Source organism: Trichechus manatus, unplaced genomic scaffold (genome assembly GCF_000243295.1).
Source record: "Trichechus manatus latirostris isolate Lorelei unplaced genomic scaffold, TriManLat1.0 scaffold00021, whole genome shotgun sequence".
Taxonomy (NCBI): Eukaryota; Metazoa; Chordata; class Mammalia; order Sirenia; family Trichechidae; genus Trichechus; species Trichechus manatus.
This window is the reverse complement of record NW_004443957.1, coordinates 1,246,093-1,268,526: the sequence shown is the minus strand read 5'-3', so window position 1 is coordinate 1,268,526 and position 22,434 is coordinate 1,246,093. Positions and strand designations below refer to the sequence as shown.

General features: G+C 37.9%; 1 protein-coding gene across 1 annotated transcript in view; it reads left to right on the top strand.

Moving 5' to 3' along the window:
- Window positions 1-22,434, top strand: part of RYR2 (ryanodine receptor 2) — a 529,910-nt gene that overhangs the window by 198,410 nt on the left and 309,066 nt on the right. Inside the window, exons 20-24 of the mRNA XM_023728152.1 lie at window positions 1,877-2,118; window positions 6,238-6,430; window positions 8,098-8,314; window positions 12,144-12,248; window positions 18,236-18,339. Coding sequence (XP_023583920.1) covers window positions 1,877-2,118; window positions 6,238-6,430; window positions 8,098-8,314; window positions 12,144-12,248; window positions 18,236-18,339 — 861 coding nt within the window. The remainder of the gene's footprint in view (window positions 1-1,876; window positions 2,119-6,237; window positions 6,431-8,097; window positions 8,315-12,143; window positions 12,249-18,235; window positions 18,340-22,434) is intronic.

Sequence of the window (22,434 nt, the reverse complement as noted above, 5' to 3'; positions counted from 1 at the left end):
ATATGGCCTATTCGTTTTATTAGGCTCTTTTACATTGTTTCTATTAAACAGTGTATTTTTTCTACTAATTAAATGGGTTAATCATAACAATAAATGATCAAGCAAAGTATACATTTACCACCAAACAGATGTATAAAACCATTTATTTACACTCATATGTAGAGGGATTATAATTGATATCTTTAGGAGCAGACTGATAATTATACCTGCCTTCCAAGGTATTTAACGTTCACTGAGTACTGTGTGCCAGCCACTATGCTAAGTGCTTTGCATGTATACGTACTGTTTAAATTTGTACCTTTCTAGGTGCTATTATTATCCACATTTTATAGGTTAAAAATCAGGAACTACAACTGAAACTCAGGTCTAACTAGCTCCAAAGACTTAGCTCTTAAACACTATTCCACTCTGCTTTTTTTATACCTTAAAATTAACAAACATGTTATTATAAGAGTAGTAACTTTGGTACACAGTATTTACCAGCAATCCAGGAAATATTTGGTATGTTATCCTGTATTTTTTTTTTTTTAATTAGAGTTTGGTGAATATTCTATGTTGTGGTTTTTTTAAAACAGGATTGATTTAATACTTTATATAACACACTTGCCACTAATGAGTGATATTTTCTGAGACATTCACTAATCCTGTTATTACCAAAGGGTATAAGTTCCCTCATAAAATGCAACTAAATATAGCTTATTAAAGGTTCTTCTGTTCACAGCGGGGCATAGAGAATCACACAGCTGAATAGTCACCTCTGCTCCTTCACCAACCTGCCCTGCTTTGACCTCATAGCCTATGTGAAAGTTTAGTTTAGGAAGATTTCTATGCATCCTGGGTTTATTAAAACTTCATTAATTCTAAGGGTCTACTGTACTGGGAAACCCTGGTGGTGTAGTGGTTAAGAGCTACGGCTGCTAACCAAAAGGTCGGCAGTTTGAATCCACCAGGCACTCCTTGGAAACCGTACGGGGCAGTTCTACTCTGTCCTGTAGGGTTACTATGAGTTGAAAGTGACTTCATGGCAATGGGTTTGGTTTTTTGGTTTACTGTACTGACTGTTGCATTTGATGACTTAAATATGGTTAATGATATAAAATACAGGGCTTTGGACTGGTTCTTTCTGGTTCAAACCCCTGCTGAAAATTTGCATTTCTAACAAATTCCCTGCTGAGAATTTTTATTTCTAGCAAGTTCCCAGGAAGTTGTACATAAGGATCACCTAGGGATCGTGTTAAAATGTAGCTTCTGATTCAGTATATCTTGGGTGGAAATGCAGATTCTCAGCAGGGCACTTGTTAAAAATGCAAATTCTCAGCAGGGGTTCCCACCAAAATGAACCTGTTCAAAGCCCTGATAAAATACGCTGAAGAGTAATTAAAAAAAAATATTAGGTCCTTGAGTGACATTGCCAAGTAACCCAAAAAGCGAACACTATTCACTGAATGTTAACTCTAAGGTAGGACATCACTGTATACAATTTCAGTGGTTGTTTTAAATTTTGTAGCATTTAAGGAAACATATATTTAATGTAGGAGTCCCTGGGTGGTACAAACGGTTAAGTGCTCGGCTACTAACCAAAAATTTGGCAGTTTGAGTCTACCCAGAGGTGCCTTGGAAGAAAGTCCTCTGATCATCTTCTGGAAACTCAGTCATTGAAAACCCTATAGAGTACAGTTCTACTCTGACACACATGGGATTACCATGAGGTGGAGTCGACTTGACGGCAACTGGTTTGATTTTTTTTTAAATTTTTATATTTAATAGATTTCATCTTAAAAAAGCAGGGCTAATGTTCAAAATAATAGTGAGATGTAAATTAAAATGATGAAAGGTTTTTGGATTTTTCTCACATGATATTCATTTCTCTTTAAAGCATGAGGCCTAATATTTTTCTGGGCGTCAGCGAAGGGTCTGCTCAATATAAAAAATGGTACTATGAACTGATGGTGGACCACACTGAACCATTTGTGACAGCTGAAGCGACACACCTTCGAGTGGGCTGGGCTTCCACTGAAGGGTACTCTCCCTACCCCGGAGGTGGTGAAGAGTGGGGTGGAAATGGTGTTGGAGACGACCTGTTCTCTTATGGATTTGATGGACTACACCTCTGGTCAGGTAAATGCGACCTAATTTCTTTCACAGTATTCTCAAAGAGGATCTTTTGCCCTTGTTATGCATTTCTGAAAAATAATGGTGCTGCTTATATTGGATAAAAAGCAAAATTTCACTAGGGGAAAAAGAAAACAATAGCAAAATATAATACAGTTCCAAAGGATTATATTGCTTATGAATAATATATTTTAAAGGGGATGTTCCAATCAACCAGAAAAAAACTAGTGTGCTTCTTGCCTATATTAATGAGTATGTGAGAAGCTTTAGTTTCCAACTGAAAAAGAACAAAAAACAAACTCTGGCAAATAATTGGAAGAAATAGGCTAAGTTCAGCCTCTTGCCAGATAATAAAACGTGAGCAATGGGTACCCTAAATTGTAAAGTGTAATATTAGGAGTCATAATAAGTTCATAACTTATAATATTTTGTTTCATAGGACAGTTTAAAAATAAATGTGAAGTTTATTTCACCAAGTAGCAACTATCAGCTTTGATGATTGAGTATATATTAAAAATGAGTACGATAAATTAAAATACAATACTCTTTTTTCTGATTCATGAAGAGGTGTGTTTTGGTGGGCAACAAAAGGTTTAGCTCTTGATTATGTGTGTTTTAGATATTAGAATTCATTTGGACTCTGCAGAAATATGCTTGTGTTAATAAAGTTGCATTTAGAGTAGAGTCCTTACATGACCTTGACATATTTTGTAAAACATGTAACGTTTAGAAGATGCAGAAAGTTAACTTACATTATTAAAAGCTGAACTTTACCTATTATGACTTGCAAGTGATATTATTCATTTGTTAGTGCTTTATAGGCCCAATAACTTATAGAAGTATATTTAGAAATTAAATGGACTAAATCTAAGCATTTATGGTAATGAGTTTATAAATAAAAGCACTTAACATAGTTGTATTTAACAATAATACTTAGTGAATTTTTCCCATTCAGTGCCAATAGCTCAAGTGTCTAGAAGAGAGTAAGCTATGTCTTGAATATTTCATCTAAACGTTGGGGCCTGTGGTTGGGAGTCAGTGTAGTAGTGTGTACTCTCTTGGACCACAGGGACACACTGATAGAGCATATCTGTCTCATTCCCACAGCATGTTTTTTCTATTGGCCAGCCAAAGGCAAAGTGCACTAACTTCAGAAGATATAGCAAACATAAAATAGGTAATATCTATTGTATAATACATTTTAACTATAGTCTTTCAGTCATTATTATCCTGTTACAGCTCTTTAGATTTTTTTAGTGCCTAGAATAGTTCAGCATAAAATAGGCACTCTAATAAATGAAATGTGTTAACTTGTTTTCACTTTACACAAAGAGAGTTAGGAAGAAACTATTAATCTGCTAAGACGATGCAGAATTGGTTCCAGTTATAGCCATACAACACCATCTCACTACTTGTGCTGCATTTAGTTTTGTGTTATTTTTCTTCATGTATCTTTTTTAAATTTTTTATTATGATATATGTGTGTATTTGTGTATATATGTTTGCCAATTCCACTTTTTTTACATGTACAATTCAGTGACATTTACTGCATTAATCATATTGTGCAACTATCACTCGTATCCATTGCCAAATTTTCCATCCCCATTAACAGATACTCAGTACCTCCTAGGCAGGTCAAGTTATTTCTATGATTAACACATAGAAAGAACACAGTACAGAATTGAAGTGAACTGTGTTTATTATGCCTTTCATTGCAAAGTATCTGTTAAAACAGAACAATAATAATAGCAAAAAATCAGTGACTATCTGGACATATCACTTGCTAAAGTTACCAGTAGGCCTACGGAAAGGATGGTAGGTTCTGGAATTTCAGGAGAAAAGCATCTTGATACTTCGTTGTTAAGAGAAAGTATTCAACTGTTCATTTTTTAAAATGGCAAGTAAATACACACCATATCTTGCTTAAGTGACCTTGTAGCTGAAAGATGTGTCCTCTGATTTACTCATTTAAGATTCTTAGTCAAGAAAGACAAATCTAAAATTTAGTTGTAGTCTGACTGAGTTACCACCTTAGGGTTCAAAGTTATTCAGATCATCTTCATGGGGCCAGTCTCCTATGCCTTTTCTTTTTAAGTGTTGAAGTAGAATTTACAGTATCAAATATTTATTATTTCAAAGAGAGAGTACATTTCTTAACCGCTTAACATTTTGCAACTGGAAGATGGAGGTGTTCCTTGGAATAAGGATTTGGCACACTGGCAAAAGTTTTGAGCCATGTCTTCATTTATTTTCTCCAATGTAAAACTTTGTGCAGTGTTGCTGTGCTCTCTTCTGTGAATGCAGAATTGAATTTTGGACACCCAGGTCAGCAGGTGTTTCTAGGGCTAAAAGTGTGAAAATCTCAGTGCTTTTAGAGAATTTAAATGTAGAAGAAAGATGAAGAAATGTCATAGAATAGTTTCTGGAAGAGATGTACGGCCTTCTAACTCAGGACCTATAAGTCAGACTACTGTTATCTTTCTTCTTGGGTAATGCAGAGAATACAAATGTAGTTCTCATTTGGATTTGATCTGAGTTTACATAAATGCAACCTGAAAATGCTACTGAATGGATTAAAAATTGTGAATGCCATTTAAACTATAGGCCTTAGGTTATTCGCGAATGATCTTACCTAGTTATCTATGTTTGTTTTAGGATTTGCAAAACAATTCACCATGGTAACTTTTAAATAGTCATTAATATTAGCTTAATAATAGCTCTCAAACTGGGCAATAGTTTTGGATTCTAGTAAATATGTCTGTGCGATAACATCTTTATCATTTTCAGATACAAATAAGGGAATAGACATTTCTCTGTGAGCTGCATTGCTTTTATATGATATTTTTAAAGCTGCTTTTATTATAGTCAGGGAATTCTAGAAGAGCCGCTTAATAGTGAATTTATTGCTTGCAGATTTAAATATCAGTAAAATGAAAAAGTTCACAGATTCTAAAAGGTAGATATTCTCTACTACTGGCATGTAAAATATGCTGTTGGTAAAAATCCTGGCATATTGGAAATAAAAAAAGATGTTATAAAAAATGCAAAGCTTGTATCATGAAATCTATTTTTGTCTTGGTTCACAGGGAGGGGCATGTTTGTATTTGTGCGTTAATGTGGTTAGGAGACCATTACCCTCTTTTTTACTCACTTTGCTTTGAGAAATAGATTCCCCTAAGAATGATTAGCAAAGCAGTGCTGATGCAGTCGGGAATGGGCTGAGACCATGGTGGGCCAGGGCAAGAAAGGACTTACATCAAATATCATTTTCTTGCCTCAGGTTTATCCTGCTGTAATTAAGAAGCCAATCTAGATCTTGTGTTAAATATATTTAATTGCAAATCAAAGGAAACCATTTGGCATGTAGTTGACTCTCAGTAAACAACTCATGAATGAATGATCATATTTTCTGCTTTCATTATCCTATATATTTTTATTTTTAATTAAAGCAGAAAGGGGATTTAGTATTAGAAAAAAGGTTAACATTGTGAAGTACCTGCTCTGTCTGAGACTTTGTGCTGTTTGTAAACCACTAGGTTAATCTTTGTAACAACTCTACAAGGTGATGATATTTGGTGTCCTGTTTATTAGAAATCAGGTTTTAGAGAGATTAAGTAATTTGCTGATGGTCATACAATTGGTAGGTAGTAAGATAGATATAAGGAGCCCTGGTGGCAGTCCGCTTCCTTAAAGATTTACAGCCTTGGAAACCCTATGGGGCAGTTCTACTCTGTACCATAGGGTCTCTATGGGTCGGAGTCAACTCAACGACAGTGGGTTTGGTTTGATAAGTTAGCTATATCTTTCCCTGGAGATTTTCCTCTGACATTATTTATTATATTTTCTGCTGTAAGATTATTTCTACTTTAAATGCCATCCATCTGCATGCAAAATTTTTAGCGTATCTAAAGACTCATTTTCAACGAAGATAGTGGCATGACTCCTGAAAAAAGCAACATTTTTTAAAGTAAAATGTTTAACCTATATCATCAGTTTGCATTCAAGATGTATTCACTTCCAGTGTTGTGCACTGATTTTTACTGTCTACTCAGATCTTTGACTTTGGCTCTGAAGCTGTTACTCAGATAAAAATACATTACTTCCTTAATGCTTTTCCTCCAATAGGTTGCATTGCTCGTACTGTAAGTTCCCCAAACCAACACCTGTTGAGAACTGATGATGTTATCAGTTGCTGTTTAGATCTAAGTGCCCCAAGCATCTCCTTCCGAATTAATGGTCAACCTGTTCAAGGAATGTTTGAGAATTTCAACATCGATGGGCTCTTCTTTCCAGTTGTTAGTTTCTCTGCAGGGATAAAGTGAGTATTTCTGTTTTTTTGGTCTGTTTTTCTTCTCGTGGCTCACACTGTCACAGAAGACCACACTGCCAGCACGGCCCCTTCTCTAACCTTTGTTTCTCACTCCTGTGTAGCTGTCTGCCGGCATTCTGCCTATTCCTTGAAAAAATAGGTAAGGCTCGTCCAAGAAGGGAGTCTTAGGAAGCTGAGTGGTTTGTCTACAGATTCTACCATTTAGATTTGGGCAGCCTAGTAACTCTTTGCAAACCAGCTTCCTGAACAATTTCAAGCACGTCTCAAGTTCATTTTTTATTTAATGTAAGCGGAAATGAATACTATTGTAATACACACACACTTATTTTCTTATATTATTATTTTTTTTTTTAATTATAGACCCCTACTCCACTCCAAATCTCCTTATTCCTACAGGATGTTAAGTTTTCTTGATGTTGATCCGGTCAAGATGGTGCCTTTCTCTGTTACTCGTTGTTACACTTGATAAATTATCTCACTAAAATTAACTGAGTCAAGATGAAGATTTTCTCTAGCTCATTCCTTTTTTGGTGTTACCAGAGGGAAATGGAAATAAAAATTATAGTTCATTAAAGTTTATTAAATGGATGATCTGTAGTAGCAAGGGACCTCTCTGTTATTTACAAATATATGTGTACCTACCACGAGTGGCTCCTTTATTATTATTGACCATTCATTTATTCTGGTTATTCTTTAATTATAATTATACTCACAAGAGTAATCCCCAATGAAAGAAGCACCATACTGAAGAAAGGACAGAATAATCATGAAATATTAGCTATCTGTGTACCAATGATCTTTTCTGGTGTGTTTACACAAATTATATTTCGTTCTATAAACTTCTGAAATGTTTTACCTTATTTTATTCTTTTTATTTTGTATTTTAGCTGATTTTGTTTCATTTAGTTTATTTTCTTTTAGTGTCCAGGAACTTAAACATAAATTAGTAAAAAGAATTGCACAGAAGATGAAATTTTGAATTTATTTTTCTAAGCCAAGAAATTATTATTTAGCTATGTTTTAAAAAGTGGTTCAGTGGAACTCAGATTAAATTATTTTTAATTAAATGATTATAATGTATAAAATATTCTAAAGATTTTTTGTTGTTGTTGTAATTGATATAGAATAAGAAATATGGTTACCTTTTTACTTCAGCAAATGGAAGTCCCATTTGAGTATCCCTTCACGAATTTCATTAGGAAATTGGGCACTGGAAGGTGCCTATTTTTCTTTTTATTATACCTAGTCCAGCCCCTGTGATTTTAAGCGTATTGATAGAGCATGTCTGCTCATTCTTTGTTGATTACTTGGCACCTTGGGACATTAAATGACCAGTTACTATGAACATGTACTAAAAGCATATAGAAATATGAGGCATATGCTTTTAGTTATTTTTCCAGTGGGTGATAAGTTTCTTTGATCTGTTAACCTAAATTATTCAGGTTTTCTCTTTTGACCAGTAAGATGCGCTGATGTTTTGCTTTTTATTATTAGAAGCTGTTAGATTCTGAGGTGATGAGATAATGATGCTAGGGGAAGAAAATGTGACTTCTGATAAAAGTTAATCTTGTACTAATACTTTATTCCTTATGTTTGGAGATTAGGAACTTTATGTTTACCAGAATAGAACTGACCCTGACATGCATTGTTTTTAGGGTACGCTTTCTGCTTGGGGGGAGACATGGAGAATTTAAATTCCTTCCTCCACCTGGGTATGCTCCTTGTTATGAAGCTGTTCTGCCAAAAGAAAAGTTGAAAGTGGAACACAGCCGGGAGTACAAGCAAGAAAGAACATATACCCGGGACCTACTGGGTCCCACAGTTTCCCTGACACAAGCAGCCTTCACACCAATTCCTGTGGATACCAGCCAGGTACTAGATCAACTTCCAGGGGCAACAAGTTGTATTGTAGTCATTCTGATATGCAGTGGCTCTCCGGCGTTTTAGATTGCAATCTGCATACACACATTTTACAGTAGTATAGTTCACATGTATAATTGAAACATGTTTCATTCCTTTACCATGTCCACTCACCTATTTCTACTCTACTTTTTAAAATGGTGATCCCAACCCACTAAATTGATTTCATAATCCACTAACGAGTCACAACCTGAAATTTTAAAAACTTTGCACTGGTTGTCTTAAAGATTTTATCAAAATAGTTAATATTTATAAAATGCTACTTAATATTAATATGCATATTACATCACTTTTTTCTAAATGAGCAATAATAGCAACAGGTGGAACTCAGTGGCAAAATCATACAAGCAATTTTAAGGTGCAGTAACTTTAAGATGATTTAATATCTGGGATAGAGTACTATATTTTAAGTAATACTGCACAGATGAAGTACATACTTAATTTGGGGTACCTTTTACATAGAGAGGCGCCATGGTGGTACAGTGGTTAAGAGCTATGGCTGCTAACCAAAAGGTCAGCAGTTCCAATCCACCAGGCACTCTTTGGAAACTCTATAGGGCAGTTCTATTCTGTCCTATAGGGTCGCTATGAGTTGGAATTGACTCGATGGCAAAAGCTTTTTTTTAAATAGAGTAGACGTGGAATTTTTAATTTCTTCTAGATACACTTATTTTGAAATGATTTAACTGATCTTTGTCTTGGGTAGAGATTGAGATCCCGAGCTCTAGCGTCAAAATGCCTGGGATCAAATGCCTGCTCTGGGACCTTGGGCAGGTTACTCTCCTTGTCAATTAAGATGCTAATAGTATGTTTGACTTAGTTGATAGCATAGTAACACAATACTTGGCAAAAGGGCACCCAAGAAATGTTAAACATTGTTTTTGTTTGTTTGTTTGTTTCATACATGTAAAAGTATCTTAAAGTTTGATAATGAATTAAAATTTGCTTTTATTTTAATTGTGAAGTAGCTTCACTGAAGTTGGTTATATGTTCTACGTTTGTGTATTAGTTTTTGAAGATAAAAGGCATTGTTTCTAAAGTGTGGGGTGGAATTAATGCTAGGCCTTAGACGTTTCAATCTAGCAGCAACCAGTTGTTTACTACTTCCAATCATGTTTCTTGCCTCTTTGTGCTGGTTTTTTATACTATGTAGTAAAATAAACAAGCAAACATTTTTCATGGCTGACATTCAGTGCCTATTCCAAAGAAAGTGATCCAGTGTAATGTGGAAATTACTGAACAGTATCATTAATACCACATGCAAGTAAAATTCTGCTGAAGATAATTCAAAAACAGTTGCAGCAGTACATCGACAGGGAACTGCCAGAAATTCAAGCCAGATTCAGAAGAGGGTGTGGAATGAGGGATAGCATTGCTGATTTCAGGCGAATCTTGGCTGACAGCAGAGAATACCGGAAAGATATTTACCTGTGTTTTATTGACTATGCAAAGGTATTCTACTGTATGGATCATCACAAATTGTGGATAACATTGTGAAGAATGGGAATTCCAGAACACTTAATTGTGCTCATGTGAAACCTGTGCATAGACCAACAGGCAATTGTTCGAAAAGAACAAGGGTGTACTGCATGGTTTAAAATCAGGAAAGGTGTGTGTATGCTTTCACCATACTTATTCAGTCTATATGCTGAGCAAATATATATATAAAGAAGACTGGCTGCATCAGGATTGGAGGAAGACTTATTAACAATATGCAGATGACATAACCTTGCTTGCGGAAAGTGAAGAGGGCTTGAAGCACTTACTGATGAAGATCAAAGACTACAACCTTCAGTATGGATTACACCTCAACATAAAGAAAACAAAAATCCTCACAATTGGACTAATAAGCAACGTCATGATACACAGAGAAAATATTGAAGTTGTCAAGGATTTCATTTTACTTGCATCCACAATCAATGCCCATGCAAACAGCAGTCAAGAGATCAAAGGAAGTATTGCATTGGGCAAATCTGCTGCAAAAGACCTCTTTAGTCTTAAAAAGCAAAGATATCACCTTGAGGACTAAGGTATGCCTGATTCAAGCCGTGGCATTTTCACTTGCCTCATATGCATGTGAAAGCTGGACAGTGAATAAGGAAGACCAGAGAAGAATTGGTGCATTTAAGTTATGGTGTTTGTGGAGAATATTGACTATACCATGGACTGCCAAAAGAATGAACAAATCTGTCTTGGAAGAAGTATAGCCAGAATGCTTCTTAGAAGTGAGGATGGCAAGACTTTGTCTTACATAATTTGGACCTATTATCAGGAAGAAACAGTCTCTGGAGGAGGATATCATGCTTGATAAAGTAGACAGTAAAAAAAGAGGAAGACGAGATGGATAGACACAGTGGCTGCAACAGTGGGTTCAAACATATCAATGATTGTAAGGATGACACAGGATCAGGTAGTGTTTTTTTTCTGTTATACATAGGGTTACTGTGAGTTGGAACCAACTCGAAGGCACCTAACAACAACAGCATTCGTTTTGTGTTGTCTTTTTCCGAAAAGTGGCGGGGCATATATTAGTAACTAAGTTTAGTAGTAGACATAATTGAGAGGATAGACATTGATTGATGTGGACAATTGGATTATGCAGTGATAGCACATTTAGGATTACCTGAGATCTAGGTAAACTCTACTGTTTCAGGGGAAAGAAGCAGGTGACAACCACTTCCAGTGGAAACAACACCTCATCAGTGAGCATCGTAAGCATCGGTCCACTCCGTTTGCTGAGGTGCTGGTTGTGTGGTGACACACAAGTGCATTATCAAGACGTGAACAACCAACCCCTCCCCTTGAAAACCATTTTGTATTCCCAATGAAGAAGTCGTTTAACTTCTTCCTTTTAATGAGAACATGTAAGATTGTTTCCTTGAGACTTATACTTGGAAACCATTAAAAGTAGCATGGAGTCCCTGGGTGGCACAAATGGTTAATGTGGTTGGCTTCTAACTGAAAGGCTGGCAATTTGAGTCCACCCAGAGGCACCGTAGAGGAAGGACCTGGTGATCTACTTCTGAAAAATCAGCCGTTGAAAACTCTGTGGAGCACAGTTCTACTCTGACGCATGTGGGGTCACCATGAGTTGGAGCTAACTTGATGGCAACTTGTTTTTAAAAGTAACCGAGTTAGGAAAACCTCAGTCACTGCGGTCAGATATTTATAGGCCAGTGGCTTATACTTCAGGCACTAAATTGCCTTCACCCCATCCTATGGATGCTGGCTAGGTTAGTTTAGGAGCTTTGAGGTGAATTCTCTTTTTAAATACTGAATGTTTTGATCGTTTCCCCATATCCATTAAACATCTTGTGGTTGTCCCCATCAGCACTCTATTTTCCTTCTTTCTAATTTCTGTTCATAAATTCTCTCAGAAATCTAAGCTGTCAAAAAATAAAGTCTCAGAATTTATTATCTAAAGATGTCATAAAGTAGATGGCTTAGAATCTAGTTGCATCATTACATTTTAATGGTTTATGAGACAGTTTTATTTAATTCTGTTAATGGTGAGGACAACTCATAGCGACCCTACAGGACAGAGTAGAACTGCCCCACAGGTTTTCCAAGGCTGTAATCTTTACGGAAGCAGACAGCTGTATCTTTCTCTTGTGGAGCAGCTGGTGGGTTCGAACCACCGACCGACCAACCTTCCAGTTAGCAGCCGAGTGCTTAACCACTGTGCCACCAGGACTCCTTGGTGAGTACAATTAGCACTGCCTTTTATTGGATTTGCTTCTAATGTGTTTTTTCTTTTCTTTTTTTTTCCTTTTAATTTTAGATTGTGTTGCCGCCTCACCTGGAAAGGATAAGAGAAAAACTTGCAGAGAATATCCATGAACTCTGGGTTATGAATAAAATTGAACTTGGCTGGCAGTATGGTCCGGTACACAATTTTGAAATTTATTTTCAGATGCTTTTAGCACATCTTTCTGAAAACATAACTTTTCCCATTCATCCTGATGTGTGGTAGCATGAATCGATTGAATTGATTTTTTTTTCCCGGCACATTAGTTTTTGTGCAGTTTTTCTTTGCTAGAGGGAATGACATTATTGGTGAATGCATTGAAGGATTGCCTAGATAGTTGAAAAGTTATCAATTATTGATCTGAAGTTGTATTTTCAAATGAAGCATAACATAGATGGGCAATAGGCATTGATTTCTAAGTCACTTACAAGAAATCTCACGGATATTGAAAGTGAAAACTGAAAATGGAAATAAATTAGTCGATTTAGTTTTCTCCCTCTTGGTGTCTCACTTCTTTTAGCCCAGTTGTATGTAGCAGTCCAAGTCCGGCAGACAGAGGTGCACAGTTGGTTTCACAGATGGAAGGCAGGCTGACAAATCATGATTGAATATGTTTTCAAATGATTATTTGTTAAAGGTCTTTGTTTATGGTTTACCACTAAAACTTATATTTAAAAAAAAAACAAAAACGAAACTTAGTCCCAGTGTTTCATATACCTGGTTTTAGCAAGAACTATGGCGACTCTATCATTTTTATAACACTATTATTCTAAGTCTCCCAAAGCTTGTAGTACTTTATTATCATTGACAATATAGAAATTCTTATATTCACCCAAGTAATAGTTTATCACATTGGGCTCTCAATCAAGAACATTTTGAACAATTATTAGTGTTAGTAGTAATGCTATATTATACTCCATTCTTCTCAGTCATGCTTATATACAGGCAGTCCCCTGGTTATGAATGAGATCCATCCCTAAATATGTCTTTAAGAATTTGTGGGTAAGTTGTAACAGGTACATATGGTTCTTATTTAGCCTTACTTTAGTGCAAGTAAGGAGCTCTGGTGGTGCAGTGGTTCAAGCGAAGAACTGCTAACTAAAAGGTCAGTGGTTCGAAACCACCAGTGGCTCCACAGGAGAAAAGATGTGGCAGTCTGGCAGAGATTTACAGCCTTGGAAACCCATGGGGTCGCTATGAGTTGGAATTGACTCAACGGTAGTGGGTTTAGTGCAAGAAAGAGCCCTGGTGGCACAGTGGTTGAGCGTATGGCTGCTAACCGAAAGGTTGGCAGTTTGAATCCATCAGCTACTCCTTGGAAACCCTATGGGGCAGTTCTTCTGTCCTACAGGGTTGCTGTGAGTTGGAATCAACTGAATGGCGATTAGTTTTGGTTTTAGTGCAAGAAAAGGCTTGAAGGCTTTTCAGTGATTTAACAGCTATACATGCAGCAAGTGAAGGTGATTGTGATGAAGAATTTGTTGTGAGTAGGGGTTGATTCATTAGTTTCAAAGTGAGGACAAATTTACATAATGTTAAAGGGCAAATAGGAGTTTTCTGTAAGTTGGACATTCGTAACCTGAGGACTGCCTGCATTTATGTATGCTCTGCACTCTTACATACTCTCTCACATACAAATTATTAGGTTAAATTTTCATAACAGTACACTGAGGTATGTGTTATTATTTCAGTTCCACTGGTGATGATGTCATTGAGAATACTCATAGAGTCAGTAATGTCTTAACAGAAGTCACATAGCTAGTACGTAGCAGATCTAAGACAGAAATCCAGGTTTTCTGACTTCTAGTCTAGAACTGTGTTTCACTGTAAAAGCCAGACAACCAGTTGCCGCCATGGAAAACCAGCGTGCTTCAGAGTAGAACTGTGTTCCATAGGGTTTTCCATAGCTGTGATCTTTCTGAAGAAGATTGCCAGGCCTTTCTTCTGAGGCCCCTCTGGACAGATTCTGTCTGCCAACCTTTTGGTTAGTAGCCAAGTGCTTAAACATTTGCACCACCCGGCAACTCCTGTATTTCACTATTAGACTTGGTAAATCATTAAGTGATTATTGAGCCGTAGTCAAAAAATGGTATCTTTTCATTAATTAAATAATTGCTACACATTTATCAAATTACCAAATACTTATTAAGTACCTAGTTTTGTGCTATATTAATTGTCTTAAAAATTGAGGAAATATATGATTGTTAAATAAATTATTTAACTATCAAAGTCAGGAAGAGGAGAGAGATTATAAACGTGTACAGAGTTACATGCCAGATGAATTACAGACAGAATTGACCATAAGATTCAAGATATGGGAAAGATTATGCAGGCTGGAGAGATTAAAATGGAATTCATACCAAAAAATAGTAACAACTATATTGAGTTTATGCTCAGAGAAGATCTCTTTTGTTAAGCCCCTAAAATCACCTAAATGATTGTTTTGCAGTGAAGTCTTCTTACTTATGTTTCTTCTTTTGAAAATGAGGGAAGTGTAAGTTCTCATTATTATACACTCTTCCAGTTAAAGACAGTTCAGTTTAATACCATATATCATATTCCTGCCATGATGAATGTGGTACCTCAGAGTCATTCTTCCCATACTTACCTCAGGTTACCCTTTCTCTGGTCTGAGGCTGATTTAAGCAACATTGGGCTTTATGTGCCTCCTGGCGGGTGGGGAGGACTAAGCACTTAGCTGTTGCTGCAGCACCTTTCCTGGTGCAGGAATGTGCATTTATGTGCTTAATAAATATTTGTTAATGGAATGAAACTGGTTCTCTCGGGGCACATTGTGGGTAAGTGTAGCTCCAGGTACCACATCAAAAGATCAGCAGTTTGGGAGAATCAGATTAACATGTAGGCAATTTCACATCATTCTCCCACCTAATCCATAACATAGTGGCTAAGAGCTACGGCTACTAACCGAAAGGTTGGCAGTTCGAATCCACCAGGTGCTCTTGGAAACTCTATGGGGCAGTTCTACTCTGACCTATAAGGTTGCTATGAGTCGGAATTGACTCAACAGCAGCGGGTCTGGCTTTTTGGTTTTCTTTCACTAGACCTTCACTAACACTCCTTTTAGCTAGGAAGTTACGATTCCTGATCTTATGCTCTGTTATTGTAGACTAAGGTACATGCCTGTTATTAGGGTAATTCCGTAAGTGCATTAAAATTTTAAATAAGGATTTGAAGTATTCAAATGTGTTTTCCTTTACAGTAATTTAAACTAAAGTGCCCAGCATGTTGAATAAGATTTTTTTTCACAAAGAATAAGATTTTTTTTGCAAAGAAGTTGAAGTTTCTTTTGAATGACTGGAATATATATCACAGAAGTGTCATACAGGGACTCTATTTTGTGGAATAAACTCCATTGCTGTCGAGCTGATTCCGACTCATAGTGCCCTATAGGACAGAGTAGAACTGCCCCACAGGGTTTCCAAGGCTGTAATCTTTATGGAAGCAGACTGCCACGTCTTTCTCCCCAGAAGCGCCTGGTAGGTTTGAATTGCTGACCTTTTGGTTAGCAGCCGATTGCATAACCACTGCACCACCAGGGCTCGTACTTTATGGAACAGTGTCAGGCAAATTCATTTTGTCATTCATCTATCCCTTTAACATTTATTATATGCCTACTGTTTGCCTGGCTTTGTGCTGTGTACTGAGCACAAATTAAAGTTGAAAAGACCTTGACTTTAAGGTAGCTTTTAGGAGCTTCCAGTTCAGTTGAATAATAGACACACAAACAATTACAAGCTAAGCGTATAGTGGAGGTATTAACAGTGAAGAAGCAATATTTAGGTCTAGGAAATCATGGGAGGCTTCTTGGAGGAGGTAATATTTGATCTGAAACAGGAAGGATGAGTACAAGTTGGCTAGCAATCGTGGAAAAGGAGAGCATTCTACGCAGAGGAACCAGCATGTGTGAAGGCATGGAGTTGGAAAGAGCCAGGACTTGATGTTTCAGTAGTTCGGTGTGGCCAGAGGATTGTGGGCCAGGTGCTTGCTGGTGGTGTGGAGGAGTAGAAGTGGGAAGTCTGGACAGGTAGGAGGAAGCATGCCACAGAGGGGTTTTGGCAGAATATGATTTTATTCTGTCGAGGGGTAAAAAGCATTGAAGAATGTTTGGGAGGGAGGGGACATGCTTGTGTGTGTGCATTAGAAAGAAGATCTGCTGTAGTGTGGAAGAGTTAGAGGCAAGAAGACCATCAGGGAGAGGACAAGGGGCCCCATGTGAGAGGTGATGAGCTTCGTAACAGTGTGCCCGGCAGTGGAGGTGGAGGATATGATTACAGGAGATGTTTTAGAGTTCAAGTACAGGATATGGGTAAGAGGGAAGGGAATTTGGGCAGAATTTTGGTTGTAGCTTAGACCCCAGGGAGGATGGTGGTGTCAGTTATTCTCTGGTGTAGGGAATAAAGGGAAGTAGCAATAGATAATACATGGAGTCTTTGGGTGGTGAAAACAGTTAACACATTCAACTGCTAGCAGAAAGGTTGGAGGTTCGAGTCCACCCAGAGGTGCCTCGGAAGAAAGGCCTGACGATCTACTGCTGAAAAATTAGTCGTTGAAAACCCTATGGAGCTCAGTTCTATGCTGACACACGTAGGGCTGCCATGAGTTGGAGTTGACTCGACGGCAATTGGTACAGATACTGATAGAGATTACATAAATGGGGAGTTTTTACTCTTAGGTTTAGAATTTACAGTTAGAATTTATAACTCTAGATTTCATTTATAACTCGAGTTACACATATAAGTATGTATATATATGCTTCCATATAAGTCCTGTTCATTCGTAATGAACTCCTGAAAGATTTTACTTCTAACTGGGTGACTCTTGAGGACTTAAAAAAAAAAGAAAATTCTTGCTCCTGTTTGCGTACTTTGTATGTACCGTTTATAGAACCTGGTAATTATTCCCACAGAGTAGTGTGTCCCTGACAGCATATGCTTTTCATCTAGGTGCCACTACCACAGTGATACCCATGCAATTTAGGTCTGTAAGAAGATTTAGGAAAAAAAAAACCTAATTGCTAATGGAAGGAAAGTAAAACATCTTTCTTATTAACTCATACCTAAAATCTTGAATTTAGTTTAGTCTGATTGCTTACAACACTTTTAAGAATTAGCATGACAAAATGCCTGTATCATGCTAACGGGTTCTGTTAAGGTCCTGGAGTGTTTATGAAAGCGTGAGGCAGCTCAGAGTGTGGGAAATGAAGAGCCACCACCACCTCAGACAGTTGACATCAGTCGGTCATGTTGTTAATTGATTCTCAGATCAGTTTGGCTCTAACACATAAAAATCATTACAAAGTAAAACTAAGTCGTTGGCACAGCCTTCTGATACAGAGTTCAAGTTACCAAACATTGATTGAGTGCTTGCCATGTGCCATGCATGTTCTAGGCACTTGGAATATATCAAAGAACAAGAGACCACAGTCCCTGCTCTTTTGATTTTACAATCTAGTATAGAAAACAGACCAAAAAAAAAAAAAAAAGCCCACAGTTGCTGTCGAGCCAATTCCAACTCATAGCGACCCCATGTGTGTCAGAGTATACCTATACTGTTTAGAGTTTTCAGTGGCAGATTTTCCAGAAATAGATCACCAGGCCTTTCTTCAGAGGGATCTCTGAATAGACTAACCTCCAGCCTTTCCATTAGCAGCTGAAGGAGTTAACTATTTACACCACCAGTAACGCAATAAATAAGAATCTAATTTGTTAAAAGGCGATAATTGTATTGGGCAAAAAACAAAGGAGTAGAGTAGATAGGCAGGGTAAACCTCATTGAGAAGTTGAGATTTAAGCTAATGCTGGAAGGATTTGAGAGATTGAACTATATGGGTATCTGGGGTAGGAGTGTACATGTCCAGGCCGAGGGAAGGTGGTTCATGAACTGTGCCAAACAAAAGAGCACAGGTGAGAGCAGGTAATGCCAATGTTTACCACTCACCTCAAATACTACTTGTACCTGGGAGCTTACAGAGGCTTCTCTGGGTGATGGTCTGGTTTTTGTTTTTGCTTTCCACCTCCACGTCCCATCGCTTATATTCAGCTGGATTCCCTTTGCTAGGTGTGACATTGGAGACTATTATATGTCGATTTTTGGTCCTGTTTCAGGTTAGAGATGACAACAAGAGACAACACCCGTGTCTGGTGGAGTTCTCCAAGCTGCCTGAACAGGAACGCAATTACAATTTACAGATGTCACTGGAGACTCTGAAGTGAGTTTAACCTCCCCCCACCCTAATCTGCTTTGTCTGAAAGAAGTAAGGTTTTGATGCTATACTTGAATTCAGCTACAAACTTTTAATCCTAATTAGAACTTTTTGTACTCTATAATGGACTGGGTCAATAGTTGGGATTAGATCTTGACCCTATTATTTTATGTCTTGATGCTCTGTATCAGAATTTCCCAAAGCGTATTCTACAGATGTTGATGGGAATTACTGAGTAAGAGGGGTGGGTCACACACTGGGCCAGCCACACATTATTTGTTATGGATTTGTAGCAAAATTCAATATGGAGAAGTTCATGAAACATTTGGGGTCCTGTAACTTTTCTTACGTTCCTCTTCTAGTCTTGATGACCTACGGCATTACATTCACTAAACTGGTTCACTACTTCTCATGTGTGTTTATATTAGGTATGAGACATACCTTTATCCTTTTTGTTTCTTTCAGTTTTGTTAAGAATAAGGACTTTTTTCACTGAAGTTATTTTACCAATGACCCAGAACATAAAATATAAACAGTGTTTCAGATGATAAGATTTGGGCTCAAAGTTGTGGTATTAATGAAAATTATGGAAACAAACAAATTGGGCATAGAGTGAATTTAGTAAGCTTATGGAGTCCCTGGGTGGTGCAAACAGTGAAACACTCAACTTCTAACCAAAAAACTGGCCGTTTGAACCCACCCAGAGGTATCTCAGAAGAAAGGCCTGGCTGCTTGCTTCCGAAAGGTCACAGCCTTGAAACCTCTGTGGAGCATAGTTCTACTCTGACATTTACGGGGTCACCATGAGTGGGAATTGACTTGAAGGCAACTGTTTTTTGTTTTTTAGTAACTTTATAACAAAACAAAACCAGTTGCCATATAGTTGACTCCAAATCATGGCAACCCCATGTGGGTCAGAGTAGAACTGTGCTCCATAGGGTTTTCAATGGCTGATTCTTCAGAAATAGATTGCCAGACCTTTCTTCCAAGGTGCCTCTGGCTGGGTTCGAACGGCCAACCTTTAGGTTTGTATTCTTGTGCAAACCATTTTTGCAGCCGAGTTAACTCTTAGTTCTTTCATAGGAAATTAAAAATAGGAAATCAAGTAGATTGAGAATCTACTACAGGATAAAGTGATCAGGCTTGCCTGTAATAAAGAATGCATGATTTGTACACGTGACCTGTGCACCTTGTCTCCAAGCGTCTCCTGTTTTCCTTTGTGGTCATGATATGGGACTTGTGAGTTTCGTTTGGTAATTTACAGCAGCTTGTTATTTGTCCATCTTTTACAAAAAATTGTTTTACTTAAAGTCATGGTCTAACATAATTTGGTTAAATTTGCTGTAAATTCTTTATAATTTTAGCAATTGACAGCTAAGCCAGATATTGCAAATAGTAAATGGTTTGGGAAGCACTTGAGTGTAAAAATCTTTATATTTGCATTTATAAGCCAGTCCCTGGGTTATGAACATCTGACTTACTTACAACCCATAGTTATGAACCAATCCCTGTAAAACCTATTATGTTAAAAATTAGAAGTACATACAGAACTCGATGGGACTGTCTTGTTTTTCTGGGTCTTGCAAGTTTTTCGCCTTTGACAAGGTGCAGTCTTACCGCTCTTCTGTCACTCTCTCAGTGGAAAATATTTCCGTTTTCCTTCTCTGACTGGTTTCCACCTTACACAGGTTCCAGCTTTCACAGGTTTTACTGTAATATATTATAAGGCTGTCAACCACGGCAAGTTCTTCGGTTGAATAAAAACTCTTTGATGTCTGTGTTGACATATTTATTAAGCATATTCTATATCACAAACTTGCCCCAATGTTTCTTTTTTTTTCCCTTAACCTACAACACTTGATCCTCCAATCAGCTCTTCTCCGCCCTTCCCAAGCAGACCTCCTGTATTCCCAATTCTGTATTGTCAAAGAAAAGTTTCACTGGGCAATGTTAAAACAGGCAAGGATGACTTTTACTCAAAATGATTATGCAAGGGCTGGGAAAGGACAAAGGGAAGGGAGGGAGGGAGGGCTGCAAAAGGAGGGGCCCTATTGCAGTGGGGAAAGATCAACTCCTACCCTGCAGCACAAAGAACTCAAGGTTTTTACAAGAAAGTTAAGGGAGTTGATCTCAGGGATGGATGAGCAGTTTGGACGTTTGCAAGTAGGGCTGTTTGACTAGGAATGCTTTCTTTTCTTATGATAAGACGACCTGAATCCTAGCAGACCCAGACTAGGAAGATACAGATAAGGGATTTTCTGGTTAGGCTCCTGGAGATTGTAAAGACTGAGACAGATAGGAAGGTCAGGAAGATAAAGCAGTAAAAGGCTTGTCTAAAGTTTATTTAAACAGAGGAGATCATTAAGTCCCCGTAGGTCTGTTGTTTACAGTAACTAGTTCTCTGGAACCAAAAGTGGGGGGTGGTTCTTTAACCACTCCTGCTCTCCAGGATCCTAGTATGTTGTACATGTTGTCCCCCAACCTGGAACATTTATCTTTGCATCCTTTCACCCTCATTCCTCTGTACCTTCACCTATGAAATATTAATCTTCTTGGAATGTCTCAAAAGGTACTTCTATAAAATGTGACTTTTGTTACTTTGAACTCCACTTGGCTTTATTTTAATTATCCATCACTCTCTTTTTTCCCATCAGGCTGCAAGCCTGTTAAACAGAAATGTGCACTGTAAAGTACCTTATAAATACTGGTGACTCAAATATTTATTGAATTATATTTTTATGCAAGAGTGGTTTATTATGTTCCACCGTCCATGTGAGTTTAACTCACACTTTTCTAGGTAGTATGTCCTGAGAAGAGGATTATGAAGCTGAGTTAGTTAGTTGGGAGAAGATCATGGTATGATTTACAGAAGGCCCTAGCTCTCTCTCAGAAGACCATGGTGTCATGGGTTGACTTGTGTTCCCAAAAAATATCTGTCAGCTTGGCTGGGCCATGATTCCACCATTTTGTCATCTGATGTGATTTCCCTGTGTGTTGTAAATCCTATCTCTATGATCTTGATGAGATGGGATTAGCGGCAGTTATGTTAATGAGGCAGGACCCAATCTACAAGATTGGATCGGGTCTTGAGCTGATCTTTTTTGAGATATAAAAGAGAGAAACAAGCAGAGAGACATGGGGACCTTATACCACCAAGAAACAAGAGCCAAGTGAATAGCACGTCCTTTAGACCCAGGGTCCCTTTGCTGAGAAGCTCCTTGACAAGGGAAGATGGATGACAAGGACCTTCCTCCAGAGCCAGAAGAGAGAGAAAGCCTTCCCCTGGAGCTGGTGCTCTGAATTTAGACTTCTAGCTTACTAGACCGTGACAGAATAAACTTCTGTTTGTTACAGCCATCTACTGATGGTTTTTCTGTTATAGCAGCACTAGATGACCAAGACAATGATATTGATTTTTTTTATTTTTTTATTGTACTTCAGGCGAAGGCCTACAGAACAAATAGCTTCCCATGAAACAGCAGTACAAATACTGCTCCATGACATCGGTCAACAACCCCACAACATGTCAACCCTCTCCCTTCTTGACCTCCCCCCCGCCTTTTTTTTTTTTTGGTGAAAACCCACATAGCCAAAGACACACCACCTCAAAAACCTCCACATGCACAGTTCAACGACATCGACCACACTCCTCCAATTGTGCTGCCACTCTCACTTTAGATCAAGGCCTACAGAACAAAATAGTCTCTCATTTAACAGTTAGTACACATGTTGCCCTATGACAATGGTTAACAACCTCACAACACATCAAAACTATCCTTACTCAACCTTGGGGTCCCTATCACCAGCTTTCCTGTCCCCTTCTGCCTTTTGGCCCTTGTCCCTGGACTGCTGTGCCTCCTTAGTCCCATTTGATTTTATGGGGCTGTCCCCTCCCTGGCTGACCTGTTAACCTCGGAAATGACTTCACCACTGAGCTAAAAGGGTGTCTGGGGGCCATACTCTCGGGGTTTCTCCAGTCTCCTTTAGGCCAGTAGATCTGGTCTTTTTTTTGTGAGTTAGAATTTTGTTCTATATCCTTCTCCAGCTCTGTCCAGAACCCTCTGTTGTGATCCTGGTCAGAGCAGTCAGTGGTGGTAGCCG